At 42.5% G+C, this 20,138-nt stretch overlaps 1 protein-coding gene across 1 annotated transcript in view; it reads right to left on the bottom strand.

Annotated features, from left to right (window-relative positions):
- Positions 1 to 8,707, bottom strand: part of LOC140150209 (uncharacterized) — an 86,283-nt gene extending 77,576 nt beyond the window's left edge. Inside the window, exon 1 of the mRNA XM_072172214.1 lies at positions 7,862 to 8,707. Coding sequence (XP_072028315.1) covers positions 7,862 to 8,707 — 846 coding nt within the window. The remainder of the gene's footprint in view (positions 1 to 7,861) is intronic.
- Between the last annotated feature and the right edge of the window lie 11,431 nt (positions 8,708 to 20,138).

The following is a 20,138-nucleotide window of genomic DNA, read 5'->3' as shown; positions in this document are numbered from 1 at the left end:
GTTCCAGTTGTGCCAAACATGGTTTCAACATTATATATACTAATATTCCTAATCATAGTATTATAGTTAATACATATTTTCATGTGGCACTGTTCCAGTTGTGCCGAACATGGTTTCAACATTATATATACTAATATTTATAATCATAGTATTATTGTTAATACGTATTTTCTTGTGGCACTGTTCCAGTTGTGCCAAACATGGTTTCAACATTATATATACTAATATTCCTAATCATAGTATTATAGTTAATACATATTTTCCTGTGGCACTGTTCCAGTTGTGCCAATCATGGTTTCAACATGTTATATACTAATATTCCTAATCATAGTATTATAGTTAATACTTATTTTCCTGTGGCGCTGTTCCAGTTGTGCCAAACATGGTTTCAACATGTATATATACTAATATTCCTAATCATAGTATTATAGTTAATACTTATTTTCCTGTGGCGCTGTTCCAGTTGTGCCAAACATGGTTTCAACATTATATATACTAATATTCCTAATCATAATATTATAGTTAATACATATTTTCCTGTGGCACTGTTCCAGTTGTGCCGAAGATGGTTTCAACATTATATATACTAATATTCCTAATCATAGTATCATAGTTAATACATATTTTCCTGTGGCACTGTTCCAGTTGTGCCAAACATGGTTTCAACATTATATATACTAATATTCCTAATCATAGTATTATAGTTAATACATATTTTCCTGTGGCACTGTTCCAGTTATGCCAAACATGGTTTCAACATTATATATACTAATATTCATAATCATAGTATTATTTTTAATACATATTTTCCTGTGGCACTGTTCCAGTTGTGCCAAACATGGTTTCAACATTATATATACTAATATTCCTAATCATAGTATTATAGTTAATACATATTTTCCTGTGGCACTGTTCCAGTTGTGCCAAACATGGTTTCAACATTATATATACTAATATTCCTAATCATAGTATTATAGTTAATACATAGTTTCCTGTGACATTGTTCCAGTTGTGCCAAACATGGTTTCAACATTATATATACTAATATTCCTAATCATAGTATTATAGTTAATACATATTTTCATGTGGCACTGTTCCAGTTGTGCCAAACATGGTTTCAACATTATATATACTAATATTCCTAATCATAGTATTATTATTAATACATATTTTCCTGTGGCACTGTTCCAGTTGTGCCGAACATGGTTTCAACATTATATATACTAATATTCCTAATCATAGTATTATTGTTAATACATATTTTTCTGTGGCACTGTTCCAGTTGTGCCAAATATGGTTTTAACATTATATATACTAATATTCCTAATCATAGTATTGTAGTTAATACATATTTTCCTGTGGCACTGTTCCAGTTGTGCCAAACATGGTTTCAACATTATATATACTAATATTCCTAATCATAGTATTATTTTTAATACATATTTTCCTGTGGCACTTTTCCAGTTGTGCCAAACATGGTTTCAACATTATATACTAATATTCCTAATCATAGTATTATAGTTAATACATATTTTCCTGTGGTACTGTTCCAGTTGTGCCAAACATGGTTTCAACATGTTATATACTAATATTCCTAATCATAGTATTATAGTTAATACTTATTTTCCTGTGGCGCTGTTCCAGTTGTGCCAAACATGGTTTCAACATTTATATATACTAATATTCCTAATCATAGTATTATAGTTAATACTTATTTTCCTGTGGCGCTGTTCCAGTTGTGCCAAACATGGTTTCAACATTATATATACTAATATTCCTAATCATAATATTATAGTTAATACATATTTTCCTGTGGCACTGTTCCAGTTGTGCCGAAGATGGTTTCAACATTATATATACTAATATTCCTAATCATAGTATTATAGTTAATACATATTTTCCTGTGGCACTGTTCCAGTTGTGCCAAACATGGTTTCAACATTATATATACTAATATTCCTAATCATAGTATTATAGTTAATACATATTTTCCTGTGGCACTGTTCCAGTTGTGCCAAACATGGTTTCAACATTATATATACTAATATTCCTAATCATAGAATTATTGTTAATAAATATTTTTCTGTGGCACTGTTCCAGTTGTGCCGAACATGGTTTCAACATTATATATACTAATATTCCTAATTATAGTATTATAGTTAATACATAGTTTCCTGTGGCATTGTTCCAGTTGTGCCAAACATGGTTTCAACATTATATATACTAATATTCCTAATCATAGTATTATAGTTAATACATATTTTCATGTGGCACTGTTCCAGTTGTGCCGAACATGATTCAACATTATATATACTAATATTCCTAATCATAGTATTATTGTTAATACGTATTTTCCTGTGGCACTGTTCCAGTTGTGCCAAACATGGTTTTAACATGTTATATACTAATATTCCTAATCATAGTATTATAGTTAATACACATTTTCCTGTGGCACTGTTCCAGTTGTGCCGAACATGGTTTCAACATTATATATACTAATATTCCTAATCATAGTATTATTGTTAATACATATTTTTCTGTGGCACTGTTCCAGTTGTGCCAAATATGGTTTTAACATTATATATACTAATATTCCTAATCATCGTATTATAGTTAATACATATTTTCATGTGGCACTGTTCCAGTTGTGCCAAACATGGTTTCAACATTATATATACTAATATTCCTAATCATAGTAGTATAGTTAATACATAGTTTCCTGTGGCATTGTTCCAGTTGTGCCAAACATGGTTTCAACATTATATATACTAATATTCCTAATCATAGTATTATAGTTAATACGTATTTTCATGTGGCACTGTTCCAGTTGTGCCGAACATGGTTTCAACATTATATATACTAATATTCCTAATCATAGTATTATTGTTAATACATATTTTCCTGTGGCACTGTTCCAGTTGTGCCGAACATGGTTTCAACATTATATATACTAATATTCCTAATCATAGTATTATTGTTAATACATATTTACCTGTGGCACTGTTCCAGTTGTGCCGAACATGGTTTCAACATTATATATACTAATATTCCTAATCATAGTATTATTGTTAATACATATTTTCCTGTGGCACTGTTCCAGTTGTGCCGAACATGGTTTCAACATTATATATACTAATATTCCTAATCATAGTATTATTGTTAATACATATTTTTCTGTGGCACTGTTCCAGTTGTGCCAAATATGGTTTTAACATTATATATACTAATATTCCTAATCATAGTATTGTAGTTAATACATATTTTCATGTGGCACTGTTCCAGTTGTGCCAAACATGGTTTCAACATTATATATACTAATATTCCTAATCATAGAATTATTGTTAATACATATTTTTCTGTGGCACTGTTCCAGTTGTGCCGAACATGGTTTCAACATTATATATACTAATATTCCTAATCATAGTATTATAGTTAATACATAGTTTCCTGTGGCATTGTTCCAGTTGTGCCAAACATGGTTTCAACATTATATATACTAATATTCCTAATCATAGTATTATAGTTAATACATATTTTCATGTGGCACTGTTCCAGTTGTGCCGAACATGATTCAACATTATATATACTAATATTCCTAATCATAGTATTATAGTTAGTACATATTTTCCTGTGGCACTGTTCCAGTTGTGCCGAACATGGTTTCAACAGTATATATACTAATATTCCTAATCATAGTATTATAGTTAATACATATTTTCCTGTTTCATTGTTCCAGTTGTGCCAAACATGGTTTCAACATTATAAATACTAATATTCCTAATCATAGTATTATAGTTAATACATATTTACCTGTGGCACTGTTCCAGTTGTGCCGAACATGGTTTCAACATTATATATACTAATATTCCTAATCATAGTATTATAGTTAATACATATTTTCCTGTGGCACTGTTCCAGTTGTGCCAAACATGGTTTCAACATTATATATACTAATATTCCTAATCATAGTATTATAGTTAATACATATTTTCCTGTGGCACTATTCCAGTTGTGCCAAACATGGTTTCAACATGTTATATACTAATAGTCCTAATCATAGTATTATAGTTAATACATATTTTCCTGTGGCATTGTTCCAGTTGTGCCAAACATGGTTTTAACAGTTTATATACTAATATTCCTAATCATAGTATTATAGTTAATACATATTTTCCTGTGGCGCTGTTCCAGTTGTGCCAAACATGGTTTCAACATTATATATACTAATATTCCTAATCATAATATTATAGTTAATACATATTTTCCTGTGGCACTGTTCCAGTTGTGCCAAACATGATTTCAACAGTATATATACTAATATTCCTAATAATAGTATTATAGTTAATACATATTTTCCTGTGGCACTGTTCCAGTTGTGCCAAACATGGTTTCAACATATATATATACTAATATTCCTAATCATAATATTAAAGTTAATACATATTTTCCTGTGGCACTGTTCCAGTTGTGCCGAAGATGGTTTCAATATTATATATATACTAATATTCCTAATCATAGTATTATAGTTAATACATATTTTCCTGTGGCACTATTCCAGTTGTGCCAAACATGGTTTCAACATTATATATACTAATATTCCTAATCATAGTACTATAGTTAATACATATTTTCCTGTGGCACTGTTCCAGTTGTGCCAAACATGGTTTCAACATGTTATATACTAATATTCCTAATCATAGTATTATAGTTAATACTTATTTTCCTGTGGCGCTGTTCCAGTTGTGCCAAACATGGTTTCAACATTTATATATACTAATATTCCTAATCATAGTATTATAGTTAATAATTATTTTCCTGTGGCGCTGTTCGAGTTGTGCCAAACATGGTTTCAACATTATATATACTAATATTCCTAATCATAATATTATAGTTAATACATATTTTCCTGTGGCACTGTTCCAGTTGTGCCGAAGATGGTTTCAACATTATATATACTAATATTCCTAATCATAGTATTATAGTTAATACATATTTTCCTGTGGCACTGTTCCAGTTGTCCCAAACATGGTTTCAACATTATATATACTAATATTCCTAATCATAGTATTATAGTTAATACATATTTTCCTGTGGCACTGTTCCAGTTATGCCAAACATGGTTTCAACATTATATATACTAATATTCCTAATCATAGAGTAGTTATAAAAGGGGGCTTCCATGACAATTTCCCTCGACTAACGGGATAATCCCTGTCAGAAGCACCTAGCTCATTTTACCTCTCGACTAACGGGAAATCCCTGTCAGAAACACCCAGCTCATTTACCTCGACTAACGGAAAATCCATGTCAGAAGCACCTTTACTCAGGAACCCCGCCTAACACCTCATTTGCGAAAAACGTACCCGACACTTTTCCCCGATCAAACGGGAAAATTCCGTCGGAAGCCCCTGCGGCGGCAGTTCACGCGGAAGCTTTTGCGGCAGCCCGCGAAAAAAAAAAAATTGACTTAGGATTTTTTTAAATTATAAAAAATAAAAAAAATGGATCAAGGACAGAGTCTTAAAAAAGTGACGCGGAAAGAAAAAGCGCTCCAGGAAAGAATCGAGGAATTCAAAAAATGTCACGAGATCACGAAAGAAATTTGTCTCGAGTCAGAAACCGAAGGCCATCGATTGCTCGTGTACTTTGGCGAAACATGGATTCCATTGACTCGAAAGAAGAGAGAAAAAATTTACGCCGCTTCGTCTTTACAATCCAAGCACGGATTTAAGTTTTGCCACGAGTTGGGTCTGGTTACAAAGCAAAACTGTTCAAAGGAATATTTCCGTAAATATTACCAGGAGAACAAACAAAAATTGTGTCAATCAAAAGAAAAATACACGAAAAAAATGGTGATATCGCTTCCATCACCGCCTGATCTCTATAATCAATTAGAACAGAGCCCTCTATTGACCACAAAACAGTCTGTCCAACTCAGTTTTTAAAACAGAGGGCGTACTTGTGTATTGTGCAGTAAATACTTGTCTTGGGTTTTTTTAGATGTGAAAAAAAATTCCACACATTCCAAACCGTGACTATTTTATTTTTTGTCCTATCGTAACAAGTTGTATTAGATGTGACAAAATGTCTTCTCTGCCCTATGCTGTCTTTTGTCAATCAAGGGAGTGAGGCCACGCCTTCTTATTTATATTTCTGTTAATAATGACGGCTCGGGTGCTACTTTTTAGCATAAAATGGGTAAATGGGGCTATTTTGGCCGGGGAAAGTGCTACAGAGTTTATATTGAAAATTTAGGGGATAATTTTTTTTGGATTTTTATCGGTGTTTCTAGAAAAAAATTTTTTGGGGATTTTTAAAATTCAAAAAAATTGTTAGTTAAATTGCTGTATCTGGCGTTTTGTTAGAGGTATCACAACCAAACTTGGGCTGTGTGCTAACTTAATATCGAGAATTATTTTTATGAGGTCAAAAGGTCAACGAACTTTTTTTTAAATTTTGATTAGGGAAATATCGAAAAATTGCTGTATCTGGCGTTTTGTAAGAGGTATCGCAACCAAACTTGGACTGTGTGCTAAATTAATACCGACAATTGTTTTATGAGGTCAAAAGGTCAACGAACTTTTTGTAGCGTGAACAATTTTTTTACGCCGCCCACGGAAATTCCGAACGTGCGCTTTTTTTCTCGAGTTTGAAATGGGAATTAAAATCGTTTTTGGTACTCGCAGATAGCCACTGTGGTACACACTGCGCCAATGACCATTCCAAAGTACCAAGTAAGATTATCAATTTTTCGCTCATTCCTTCTAATTTCTTCCTCATTCAATTCCATTCTGACTTCCAGCGTGGCCAGATCTTCGTCTAGGTTTTGCATTTTCGGCTCTTCGTCGGGGTTTTGATTTTTATTCCGCCATACCTTTTATTTCCACACGGTAAAATTAAATTCCTATTTTTTTACCCCCTGGTGGCCGCCTCCGAAGCCCTGCTGAGGGACGTCAGCATTTCTTTTTGTCCGCGCTCGACGCCGACCCTTTCGGCTTCCGCGCGAATTTCCCTTGCTCTGTCGGACGTCAACTCTATCAGATCGGCGCGAGCTCGGTGCTTAATGTTGGCCTTATGACCTCTGTAGATTTTATTGTTATATATTTTTCAAAAGAAATAAATACATACTTTCCTTACAACTCCCGCCGAATGATACGCGTACGCCACTATGACATACGATGTGTTTTCATTTTGGTGGAAGTCTTCGTTGCTGACCCGTCCGTCTTCGAGGGCACTAGACACCAGATCATTCAAACGTATTCAAACTGGACTCAGCCGTTCGTTTGACGCTTTCGTGCTTTTCCAATTTTTTCATGGTAGCCTTTCCAAGAGCTACGCATGCCGCGCTGACTAGGCCCCCGGCGATGGCGATTCCACCGAGGGGAATGCTTACGATCGCGCCGACCCCGGTAGCAAGCGTCCCGACTGCCCCCGTTCCAGATCCGACCGCGATGAGCCCCGAAACTTGGGCCGCGCCATAGAGCACGTTCCACGCTACTTTGTATTTTCTTCGCAGCTTTTCCCTCTCGCTGACCTCGTTGTCCAAGAATTTTCGAATCTCTTCGATATTTTTCAGTCGGAATTCGACTCCTGAGTCTTCGCTTCCCTGAGGAAGATCGGGATACATTTGTGGTGCGCTAGGATGCTTCATCTTTATTTATACCAAAACTACATCGTTCGTAACATTCAAAACGTAATTGTCGATGAAACTCAGGATTCCTAGCTGCTTAACACCCATATCGATTTTTACTAGATTGACGAAACTTTGAGTTCTGTACATATTTTGTCTTTGATGGCCGTTTATCCAAAAACACAGCTTGTTTTGAACGTACTCGATCGAGATGTGATTCATCTGGCTCACGTCCAATTCCAATGAATCTGTGTGATCCACTTTTCTCGCATTGTTTAGTACAACGTAGCTTATTCCATCGTCATTCCAGACGATGTTCAAATACGCGAAAGTTCTTAGATTAGGTTGAAACGTCAACGAGATGGCATTGTTCGCGTGAGGGCTTTGATCTCCAGGTTTGGCTACAAAGCTAAGATTCCACGGTTGACGTATCGCGAGGTTTAAATTGAAGAAAAGTTCTAACTCTCGAATGAGTTGCATGAATCCTTCGTTAGGCAGAGTCGTAGTAGGAATGCCATTAATACTTATTTGTTTCGAGTCAGCGTTGAAGGCTTGCCCGTTTTTGATCTCCACCAGCTTGTCTAAATCTAGATCTACATTTTTCTTAGCCCTCACGGAAAAATATGTTACCGTTCCGTCTTCTTCGTTGGGTAATGCGATGTACCTTCCCACATTGTGCACGGCAATATCGTGTTCGTGCTGCACCAGAACGTCCACGTACTCTTTTAACAGCTGCACCTGAGCGTCCACGTATTCTTTTGGCGTGGCATCTTTGTTTTCGGTAGGACCTCCAAGAGCCGTGATTCTATGCTCACTCATCGCGAGCTCGCCCGTCAATGTTCCCCCGGATGTATTTAGTTTGATATCGTTGAGGTGTGTCGCGTAGTTTGCAACGTACTGCGCAGTAGCTGCATCTTGTGACTCGGTCGGATTAGCCAGACCCGTTATTTTTTTCCCTCCCATATTAATCCTTCCGGTCATTCTCGTACCAGTTTTTTTGACGTACGCGGAAAGATCCGCATCTTCGCCAGCTATTGACGTTGATTCCGTTTCGATCGTTGGTCCCCAGATAGACATTCTTTCTTTTATTCGATCGGATTCCCAATTCCAAATCCAGCGGCTGATCGTGATTGTCGAGTTTTCTCGAAGAATTTTCCCATTGCACTTTGAAGTCGAAGTCGAGCTCGTGGATGTCTCCGTTTTGCAGTTTTTTGAAACTCGGCTTTTCGTAGGTCGAAACGAAGTATTCTCCGAACGCGGCGTTTGAGAGATCTATAGACCCAAGAACTCGACCTCCCTGCAGAACGTCGTCGTTGTTTACGAGATTGCCCGTGGTTGACAGCTGATTCAGGTACACGAGAATTCTTCGAGGTAAAATTCGATCGCTCGATCTCCCGTGTATTCACCGGTCGCTAGCCACCCTTCGTCGTCCAATCCGAACATTTTTCGAACGCGGTCTGGAAACCAAATCTGATACCGCTCGGGGATTGCCATGATGAGTTTCCCATCGCGTTTGCCGACTTCGAATTCAAAACCGTCGATCTGGCTCGTGAATTCTTTCGCGAGCTGGTCAAAATTATTATTTTCACCGCTTCTGAAGGTCCCTGCCCTTCTCGAGCGTACCTCCACTCTAGTTCCTCTTCGACGTTGAACCACCCTACTCGACCCGAGATCCTTTTGATTCCAATTTTCAAGTTTTCGCCGTTATTGTCTATACTTTGCGACAGACGGAGAGGTTTTCCTTTGCCGGTGCCGGTAATTGTCACAAAACTCATTTTCTTTATTTTACAATAAATGGAGTACAATCAAGATTTTCAACCGCGAACCGGGGGAGTGTTCGAGCCTACCCACGGATGGAGTTTAGTAAACCAACAAATCAGGGTAAATAAATAATCGAGCTTCGTCGCGAGATTTCCGAACGTCTGGAGCGACTACAAACTTCCGAGAATCGAGGACCCAGAGCACTATGAAAATTGGCTCGCTGATCAGATGATTTTCTGGCAAATACAGTTAAACTTCGCCGTTTGGGCGGCCACGAGCGGATGCGGAGTATCGAAGGTGCATCTTACCCACCGTGATCCTTTTGTCAGATCCGTATGGCGTTTTCACGCGTACTACCAGATTAGGCGAATTTTGTCCGAAATGAGCTGCCCCTTGCCCACTGAAGATTCGTGGAATCCTCTCCAGAACGGCATAGACAAAAATGCCTACGAAAGAATCTGCGCCGAATTCGGGATCTCTACTAGAGCCAACTGGAGGCAAAAGTTCGACCGTTGGAATGGAATGGGCACGGCAAAATTCACCCGGACGTACCACAAAGATTTTAGTCTGAAGACCTCGGACAAGGTCGAAATTGCCGAAAACCCCGATACAAAAAAGTTTGAGATCTTCATCCCCGGGCACGTCAACTTTTTGGGCAACAGCAGGGACGCTACTTACCCGATCTGGATGGACCAAATGTTCGATCACGATCCGGACATAACCGACGTGTCAATTCGAAGGGGTGATGCCATGGCCGTGATAGGATCTTTCGTTCTGGATCGATCGAACGGATTCACCAGGGCTGGTGTTTCAAGAATTAACGATAGCGTTCGAACTTTAGTTTGGGCTATCCTCGGAGCTCAAGCCCAAGCAAGATCGAGCATTCTTGGGGATGGGAGGGCGTTTGACGCTCAAAAGCAATTTTTGGCGAACGTCGAAGATGCTGTGAATTCAGAGGTAGACCTTCCCGATTCGATCGACCGGTACCAGAGAACTCTTCAGTACGCTAGGAGCAAGCTCGACTTTGTCGTTGGACATGGATTGTACATGCTTCCGAGCAACATGGAGGTCGAACTTGGAACGTTGAACGGCTACAACAATTTTATTCAGATCGCGTCGGACGATCTGTCCCTTAGCTATAACTCGGAAGTAAATGACCAACAAAGCGTGATTAAAAGCCAGCAATCCGAGCCGGTCGACTTTCAACCCGACCCGCTACAGGAAGAAGAACCACCAGATAATACAGAGCCGCTTGTTGAGGACATAGCCCTGGGGCATGGGGGTGCAGACCCGGCACTAACGCACGACGAGAAAAAACTTTCATTGACATTGGGAGCGGCGTTAATTGGAACAGCCATCGCATATTTTCGTTAATATAAATGGCTGTTGAAAAAACCATCAAGGGGAAACCCTTCAAATGCAGTGATGAACTATATGTGAGCGAAAAAAAACTCAAAGAAGAGCTCACAAAAGAGAGAGAAAAAGCCGCGTACAATGCTGAAATAGCTGCGAGTGAAAGGGAGAGGCTCGAAAAAGAGAGAGAAAATACCGCGCACAATGCGGGAGTTCACTTTTGTGTGGATCGCTTGTCTCGCGGCACAACTTTGGTCGTTGAAGTAGGAGCAATTTTTTGAGTCTCTTTAAAAAATAAAACCCGCGGCAGATTGCTGCGGGTTTATTTTTTTTGTCGTAAATTTCCTTCGCAGAAGTGTACAAAATTCCACTAACGGCAAGGGCGAATACCCAAAGATGCTCGGCAAGAAATCCGGCCACGGATCCCGCGGCTTTCAAAACAAAATTGACCACAGCTCCAATAATTGCCGGAAGCGCGGCCAAAGCTTTGTCTCCGAGTTTTGCGAGAAGACTCGCGATTTTTTGCAGCTGAGCCTTGAGCCAATCCGTCAAAGTTTTTGGCTTTGGAGGTGGACCTGGGTCAGGCTTGGGTTTTGGACCGGGGTCTGGTTTTGGCCTTGGACCGGGTCTGGTTTTGGCGCTGGAGTGACGGCTGATCTTGTTGCTAAAAGTATTCCTTCAACAACAGCTGCAATTGTCATGCCAATGGCTGTAAGCAAAGATGTAATGGTGACACCTTGCTCCGCGAATAAAATTCTGAGTTTTTCACCGACCGTTTTGTCTCCATACACTACTTTGTGAATCGTTTCTCGAATCGCCACGAGTTGATTTCTGAGCGCCGGTTTCAGATCTTTCAAAAGTTCTTGCTGAGCTTTGTTTTCCTCTTCAAAATTCCCGATTTCTTCGTTTAATCGTTCTATTGTTTCTTGATCAGTTTCTGGGTTATCTCTCTCGTTTTCTCTCTTCTATCAACTCGTTGTTGGCTGTAATTTTTGCCGTTGCTATTTGAATTTGTCGATTAAGCGTGTTCATGGATTTATGCGCTCTTTGAAGGTTTCGCACTGTTCTCGGAGTGAACGAGGTGTCAGGTTCGATAGGTTGCGGTTCAGTAAATGAGGTCTCAGCTTCTGGCGAGTCCGCCCTTTCGACCTTTTCAAACGACGTTTTACCTCCTTCTTCGACAATTGTTAATAATAATTTATCGATGCTTGTGGATACATTTTGTAATTACAGACGGTCTCCGTTGTCCATGCTATTAATCTCGACCTGCACTCGCCGAGAAACGTTCATAGCGGCAGCCTCGGTAGCTCTCGACATCGAAGTATTTCCGCCCACGCCGTATCTTTTTATACCGAGAACGTCTCTTACAAAGCTGTTTCCATCGAACCCTTCGTTTACGGCATTCTTCGCGATCGTGCTTGGAAGAGCAAAGCCGCCCCTCTTTGTTTGGTAAGTAGCACGTCTTTTGCTAGATAGCGAACATAAACCTTACCGGATCTGTCTTTGTGAATGACCGCTCCGTGTTCAATTAGAGCGTTCAAGTCGTGCTTCACGTAAAAAATCGTAAACATCAACCCTTGCCCGATCATTTCTGTGAGTATTAGCTGACTCGTCGGGTACGGTGGGAAGTTCTCCACCAGATGCTTCGGGTAGCAGAGACTGTCGCGAGTCACGTCTCGTGACTACAAGGTCATCAAAATCATCAAGATCAAGGTCATCAGGATCAGCAATGTTATCTTCGAACGTTGGATTATCAAAGCCCGACATGTTTTTTATTTACTATTAAATAAAATGGCAACAAATTTCGGATATAAACTAGACCCACATCGCCAGCTTCGCGAAACGCGAGGCGTCAAAGGAATTCGTAGAACGATTCGAACAACGCACGTTCCCAGCGAGATCGACGAGAACGAACTTCTCACCGTGCGATTCCCTAATCTCGGAAGCAACGATGTTATCGTGCCTGGGACCAGCAAGCTCTCTTTCAAGGTGGACCTGTCTTCGACCGGTGGAAACGCGGACGCGAACAGGAAGATCGTAAATAACCTCGGAAGAGCGATCGTGAGTAAGATAGAAGTGAAGCTCGAGGGACAAAGCGTCTTCAGTCTGAACGACGCGGATATTTTCCTGTGCTACCAGGACCTCTGGAAAACTTCCAAGGAGCGGGAGAATGCGGCTTACCAAGGCATCCAGTCGGAGGCCGTGCGAAAAATCAGAATCAACGCGGGGGACAAGGGGGCAAACGCCCCCGACGTCGCGATCGGAACCGCTCTGGGCAATATGTTCTTCATCCCTCTCGACTTCGAAATGCTCTCCTCCCACAACCCCTTTTTCCAGTATGAATTGAAAGACCGACTCTCCTACGAGCTCACTTTCAATCGCTACGGACGGGTTGTCACGAGCACCGACACGGAGGCTTCGTATTCGGTGAGCAACATTCATCTGGAGTTCGAGGTAGTGAGCTCTTCCGAGCTGACCAGGGCGATAAGAAACCGGTACAACGGAAAAAGCAACATCGTGTACGACAGAGTCGTTAGACACAGCAAGGAAAGCCTGGACAAATCGGACACCATTTGGAATATCAACATGGCCCCGCGTGCCCTATCCATGAAGGGCATACTCATTCTTTTCGAGGATCCTGCCGACGGTGGAGCGAGTTACGCTCCGGACTCGGAGTTACAATCCAAAAATCAAAAAAGTTTCCGCGATGATTGACGGAATCCCGAACCAAATTTTCGCCAGCGGGATGCTTCCTCATCAGCACTTCGAGGAAATTCAAAAACATTTTGCCGATGGGAATCATCGCACGACCCCGCACTTCATCAAGGAAGCCGAGCTGTCGGACGTAACCCTTTCCGAGTACCTCACCACGAAATACGGGCTCTGGATCGACATGCGCTCGAGCGATGATGATTCCCTGCATGGGTCCGGTAGAAAGGTCGAAGGAATCAGCCAAAGCATCCAAATCGAGATGGAGAGGGATGCCGAGAATGCCGGCGCGCTGAACGCCTACGTTTTCTACGTCCAAGATGCCCAGCTGAACTTTGAGAATGGTCGGTTGATGAAATGTATGTTCTAGCCCCCAGACCCCCTATAATAAAATGAGCTACCCAAAGCACGCACATTCCGCAATCGTATGCGGAGCGACTGGATGCGGAAAGTCGGAGTTCGTTCTCGATCTCCTCGAGACAGCCTACCTAGGTTTCTTCGAGTACATCGTCATAGTCTGTACAACCTGGAAAAATAACAAGGCGTACCTATCCCGGAAGTGGATTCAAAACGAGCAAATTTTTCTCATCGATCCTCTTGACTGGTTTCCTAACTCGGACGATCCAATGAACGACGCGTTAAAAACGTTTTTCGAAGTTTTTGGAAAAATGTCCCAAGAGGGCCAGGTTCTTTTTTTGGTCGACGATTGCAGCGCCAACAAATCCATGACAAAAAAAAGGCAGATGCTCTCGGAGTTGGCTTTTTCCGGAAGACACTTCAACTGCTCGGTCTGGGTGCTAACCCAAAAGTACAATTCGATTTTGACCGACCTTCGCGAGCAGACAAAATGGACCGCTCTTTTTTTCTGCAAAGATCGAGACAGTTTTGAGGACGCCCTACGTGAAAATGACGTCATACCAACCGCGGAAGAAAAAAACAGATGAAAAAAAAAAATTAGCCGAGCACAAGCATTCCAAACTGATTCTCGTAACGGAACAGCCAACTAGCTACCGGTGGCTAGAATAAATAGTATAAATAAAAAGTATGACGGATATCGATAAAATTGTTGCTGACGCGATCGCAGTCAGCGATACCAAACCGGAAGAAGGGGGTGAAGATTTGCGAGAGCGCTTGGTTGGAATAGCTGTAGCGGGAAAAAGCCAAGAATTCCTCGGAAAAAATATAACGTCCGATGAAATCGAGCGTCTTGATCAAAATGAGCTTCGGAAACTTTACGCGAGGTACGAGACCCGCATGGGAGGGCTGGTCACAAAGTCGATGAAAAGGCACGTCGTTGTGGCGTACACAAAACTTGTAGGATTGCTGCTTCCAAAAAGCTTGGTAATTACCGACCCCGATGCCCTAGAAGTCTCGTTGAATGAAGGACCGTTCATAGACATAGCTCTGTCAAAGTGGACGTGTGGAATGTACCACCGTTTTGGGCACATGCTAGGCCCGCTCGAGGCTATGTTGCTGACGGGCAACCACATCCAGAAAAACCCGGTCGTACCTGAAGAACCTTCAGCTGCTGGAGCTAATACTGAAGTCGGAGTAGATGAGATCGATTAAAGCAAAGTTGTTAAGCAAGTGCTGGAAGACGTGCTGAAGACGTGCTGAAGACGTGCTGAAGACGTGCTGAACAATTTAATGCTATATATAAATGGAAGAAAAAACTCGAAGAGACAAAAATCGTTGCTGGCGCAGGGCCCACCGAAGAGTCAAAAATCGTTACGGCTACTCACGCGCAGCCTAAAGAGCCGAAAATCGTTACGGCTCCTCGCGCGCGGGTTAAAGACCCAAAAAAGGTTGCCGCCGGAAAAAAAACTGGCGAAGATAAACGAAGAAAAAAGGGCAAAATTGAAAGCCTTTGAAAAACAACAAGCGTCCCTCTCACAACCCAAGGAGGCAGCGCAGGCAGCTCCACAAGCGCAGCAATCACAATATAGCTGGCCAATTATCGTTGTCGGAGGAGGAGGGGCTATTCTTTTGGGGGTCGTAGCGTACTGGGCAAGCACGAAAAATTTGTCATGGGGGTCCACCCCCCAAGTATCAACGGCAGTGGTCTCCACCCCAAGCACCAGCGCCACCCACTTCAAAAAAAGAAAAATATTTTGATGAATTTGCATAGTAATAAAATGGCAAGCGAAAATCCAAACGTTAACATGCTCGTCAACAGCGCCTATCATGCGCTGACGATAAGTGCACTCATGGCAGTAAACTGCTATACCGCGAAGAAATTCTTCAAATTCAAACCCGCGAATCTTGGACAGCTCGACGCGGAGGATAGTGGAAAGCTCACACTCTCAGTTGGAGTGGCAACCTACACGAAAGACTTTTTAGTCAAGCAAGGTATAATCCCCGAAGATGTTATTACGAGATAAGAAAATGATTAAATAAAAGGAATATGGCTTCAATTGCAATGATGTTAGGAGGAGCCGCTATCAATGCCCTCGCTTTCTCAGGAAGTAATTTTCTGTTTAGCACAATGTCAGGGTCCGCCGAGCGTAAGCGACATGATCTCGCTCTAGAAAGACTTCAACACGATCGCGATTCTTGGAACCAGACTCGTCTTCAAAGGATCGACTATATTAATAATCAGCTTAAAAAACAAGATCACGCAGATCGCACCTTCGCGGACGTCGACGACGCGATGCGAGAATATTACAATCTCACCGGGGTACTCCTAGACCCCCTACCGCCCGAACCGCATTTGTACAATTATCTCGACGAGGGGCAGACTGAGTCTGTCAAAAATGGCGAACTGGCCTTGGTCGGAGCGGGTATGCTCGCGACTGGAGTTCTCGTTTATAACTTTGTGTGAAGCCCAGCAACCCACAACTGGTGCCAACAAAAATTCTGGCGATTCTTTTTCCGAATCACCAGAATTTTTTTTTGCGCTTGTGGGTACCCCCACTAATTTTTTTTTTGCCGTGGTCGTGGACATGACCTCGCTCCAACATTTGACTCACTCACAAAATATAATTCCGATTGAATAACACCACAGTCCAAGCATGTAGGTAGGTCATCAACAATAATGCTCGAGCTACCGCAGTCTTTACAAACTTTTGATGGGCTCGGAGGAGCGTACAGAAGCCGGTGGTATTTTTCCGCAATCGCAGTGTCGTACTCAAGTTTGTAGTAGCGTTCTAGAATCTCGTAGTCGCTCGTGAACCTGTAAGCGATCCTGTAGAATGTTTCCGCGCTTAAAATATCGTACGCGAGTTTGTAAAATTTTTCCAAAGGCGCCCCCTCTCTCTTCAACATCGCAAAACGAAGGGTCGCAATTTGCAATTTGTGGCAAAGCGAGCAATCATTTCGACTCCCGCAAACGCAGCCCTTGCACATGATAGTATTTTTTACGTCCAAAAAAATTCCCTCTACACTCGAGGGGCTTTTTGTTGGCAGTTCTTCTAACAAACGTCGAATTCCATTCCAAGCTGGACTCTTAAACAGGTGCCAGCTCTGTTTTTTGGCTCTGGTTTTTCTCTTCTCGCAAATTTCGCAAGCGCACCCGCGAAAATTTAGTTTCTCAGGCATCTTCTTCATCGGACCCGAAGTAAGCTCTAGATTTTTCTTCGGATTCTTCCTTGGGTTCCCAGACAATGTCGACCGAGTAATACGTTTGCCCCGCATTTTTTTTGACGCAACGAGTCCGTTTGACACCATATAGCAACGCGAGTGCCAAAATTTTCCCCTTCCTTTTTTAAGATCTTTTTGCAGCGTAGACGTCGCCCAAAATTCGCGGCCATCCGCGAGCTCAATTACGCACGCTGAGTCGTCGAACCTTGTTGCGATGTATTTGAACCCCTTGATTTCGACAATTTTGCCTTGTTCCAAGTCGCGCCATTTCAAGATGCTCGATTTCTGCTCTTCGCGCAGTTTTTCGAATTTTTCAAAATTCATTTTTCCGCTTTTATTTTTGCTCTATTTCGCAAATTCATAAACCAAATTGTTTTCCGCCTCGCGAGCTAGGTTGTACTTTTTCAGCGCTTCGGCTTTGCGCCTGGCTGCCATCCTCATCCTTCTTTCCGGGGTGTCCAGGAGACACGCGGCGCATACCCAAAATGCGACGATCATGTTTGTTTATTGTAAATAAACCGACGAAATGGGCGATTCATTTTATTTTGAGCTAGCCGACGACGAAATCTTCGAACAGCTGGAAGATACGTCCGTGAGCGACTTTTTCGCGTGGAACGGAACGAGTCTCGGAAACCTGTTCGTTGCCGCGAGCGGGTACAACGGAAAGAAGGTAAGAGTTCAGGCGCACGCCTTGCTGCTGTGCTTTGCCGCGTGGTACAAGGATCGGTACAAAATGAGACTGTGCTTGAGACCACCCTGGATTTTCCCGGGAAAAACGGAAGAAATTCAGATTTTGAAGAAAACGCTCGAGTTTCTTCGGGAAAACTCGGTCGATCGGCAAGATATGAACGCGCTGGAAGAATATGTCGAGAAATTCGGACTGCTAGAAAAATTTCGCGAACTCGCGTGAAAATAAAGAAAATGGAAGGCGAACTTTCAACAATCTATTACAGTCCAAAAGGGTTTTGGAAAGGCGTCTCAGCGATAGACAAGTTGGCGAAAGAAGCTGGGACTTTGAAAAAGCAGACCATCTGGCAGATCTACCTCCCGCCTCCGAAGTACATCCCCCGAGCAAAATTCAGCGTGAGCACTCCCAACGAGGTTCACCAGGCCGACCTGCTTTTTTTGCCTCACGACCGGCCGGGTAAAGGGCGAAAGCTTTACAAGTACGCTCTGACCGTGGTAGACGTTGCGAGCAGGTACAAGGAGGCTGAGCCGCTGAGCTCGAAAGATTCGGGGGAGGTTGCCAAGGCTTTCGAAAAAATTTACGCGAGAGGCCCGCTTCGATGGCCGACCCTTTTGCAAGTCGATCCAGGAAAGGAGTTCATGGGAAAAGTAAACGAACTCGCGAAAAAGCATAACGTCAGCGTGCGAAGAGGAGAGCCCGGTCAACATAGGGCTCAGGCAATCGTAGAAAGATTCAACCGAACTTTGGCCGAAAGATTGTTCGGTCACCAATATTCCCAGGAAATCTTGATAGAAGCTAGAAGCGGAAACGCGAGGAGCACAGAGTGGGTAGCTAGGCTGCCGGAAGTTATCCGAGCGGTGAACAACGAAGAAACGCGCCTCATCGGAATGAAACCGTCGGACGCGATCAAGAAAGAAAAAGTCGAGGCCTCGCACTCGGCGCCGCAGCGTTGGAAAAATGAAGTTCGGCTTCCATCTAACGTAGCGGTGAGGTATCTGTACAGACCGGGAGAGGACGAGGGGGAAGAGCGAAGGAGAGCTACCGATCCCATCTGGTCTATAGAGACGTACGGGATCGACAGCGTTGTCGAAACGCCCGGCGACCCTGTCCTGTACTACCTATCCGAAGGCGCGCCAAAAAGAGCGTTTGTTCGGCAAGAATTGATGATCGTGCCTGATGACACTCAGCTGCCTCCGGATTCAGTTTTGTAATGACCGTGCGCCAGGGTGTGGATTTTATCCGGCAGGACGATTCTCTTGTCATCATTCGCAGAGAGCGCGATCTTGTTAACCTCTTCGGTGTAAACCTCTGGGGCTCGCCGCTGAGAAGGCAATTTTTGTAATCGTCAAAAGTAATTTTCTTTTTGACGACGGCCTTCTTCACGCCTTTGCATTTTTTTTTCTTCCGAGCCCTCGTGCATCCTATAGGCATACAGCCTTGCTCGAAGGCCAACAAACTCCGCGATCTGCTTGCCGCCGGCCTCGTCCTTGAACTTGCCCAGCACTTTCTTGTTTACGCCGGTTCGAATCCCGGACGGATGGTCGACCGAGTAATTCGAAGTATCGAATCGAGCGTCAAGATCCGGGGCGATGTCTCGGTAAAAATCTTCAGTTCGGATTTCGTACGCCAATGAGTCGGTATCATGAAGTAAAAGCTTAGCCCTGTCGCCGTACATCGGCTTGACGTACCCGTAGTGAAAATTGTACATCGTCGTTTTGGAAATGTCGAGGATAGACATTCCTATTTAGATCGGTTTGTCGAAAAGCAGCTTGGTCCTCTTCATGTGAATGGCTATCAAGTTTTCGTCAAAAATAGTGCGTCGCTCGAAGTTTGGCTTTGCCGCGAGCTTTTTAGCTTTCTTTCTCGAATTCACCAGGTGAATGTCGACCCTATTCCGAATGTTTTCCATCGTCTTGCCGAACACGGAGTTGTTCATGAGCTTGAAAAAGTCCTTCTCAAACTCGTTCGCGGCTTCCTTGCGAAGTCGAGTGTTCAGGTCGATGTACTCCTTCATGAACGCGCTTTCCTCGAACCGAATCCCGCGATGAATTTTCTGGAGTCGAAGTCCCAAGCTCAAATACTGCTTCAAAGCCGCGTAGTGAATCACGTACTTTTTTTTGCCCCGCAGATTCGGAACGAGCTTTTCAACCTTTTCGATGACGAGTCTTTCCGGCGCGAGCGGGTAGTCGCTGTGGAGGTCATGAAGTTCCTTCGGATACTCCAGGTCAACCTCAACGATGCAAGGCCAGAGTCGCCAGTCTCGCAGCTCGTTGACGCTCATCCACTTGAATCCTCCCGTCAGCAGAGGCTTGCTCATCGCGTGCCCGTAGAGATTGTTGGCGTCGAGGTACTGAATAAATTTTGAGGGCTTCGTCGGGTCAAAATCAGGGCCCATGTACTTGTTGTTCGCCTCGGAAT

Source organism: Amphiura filiformis, chromosome 4 (assembly GCF_039555335.1).
Source record: "Amphiura filiformis chromosome 4, Afil_fr2py, whole genome shotgun sequence".
In the NCBI taxonomy this organism is placed as follows: Eukaryota; Metazoa; Echinodermata; class Ophiuroidea; order Amphilepidida; family Amphiuridae; genus Amphiura; species Amphiura filiformis.
The sequence above is the reverse complement of the archived record's forward strand: the minus strand, read 5'-3'. Positions and strand labels throughout refer to the sequence as shown.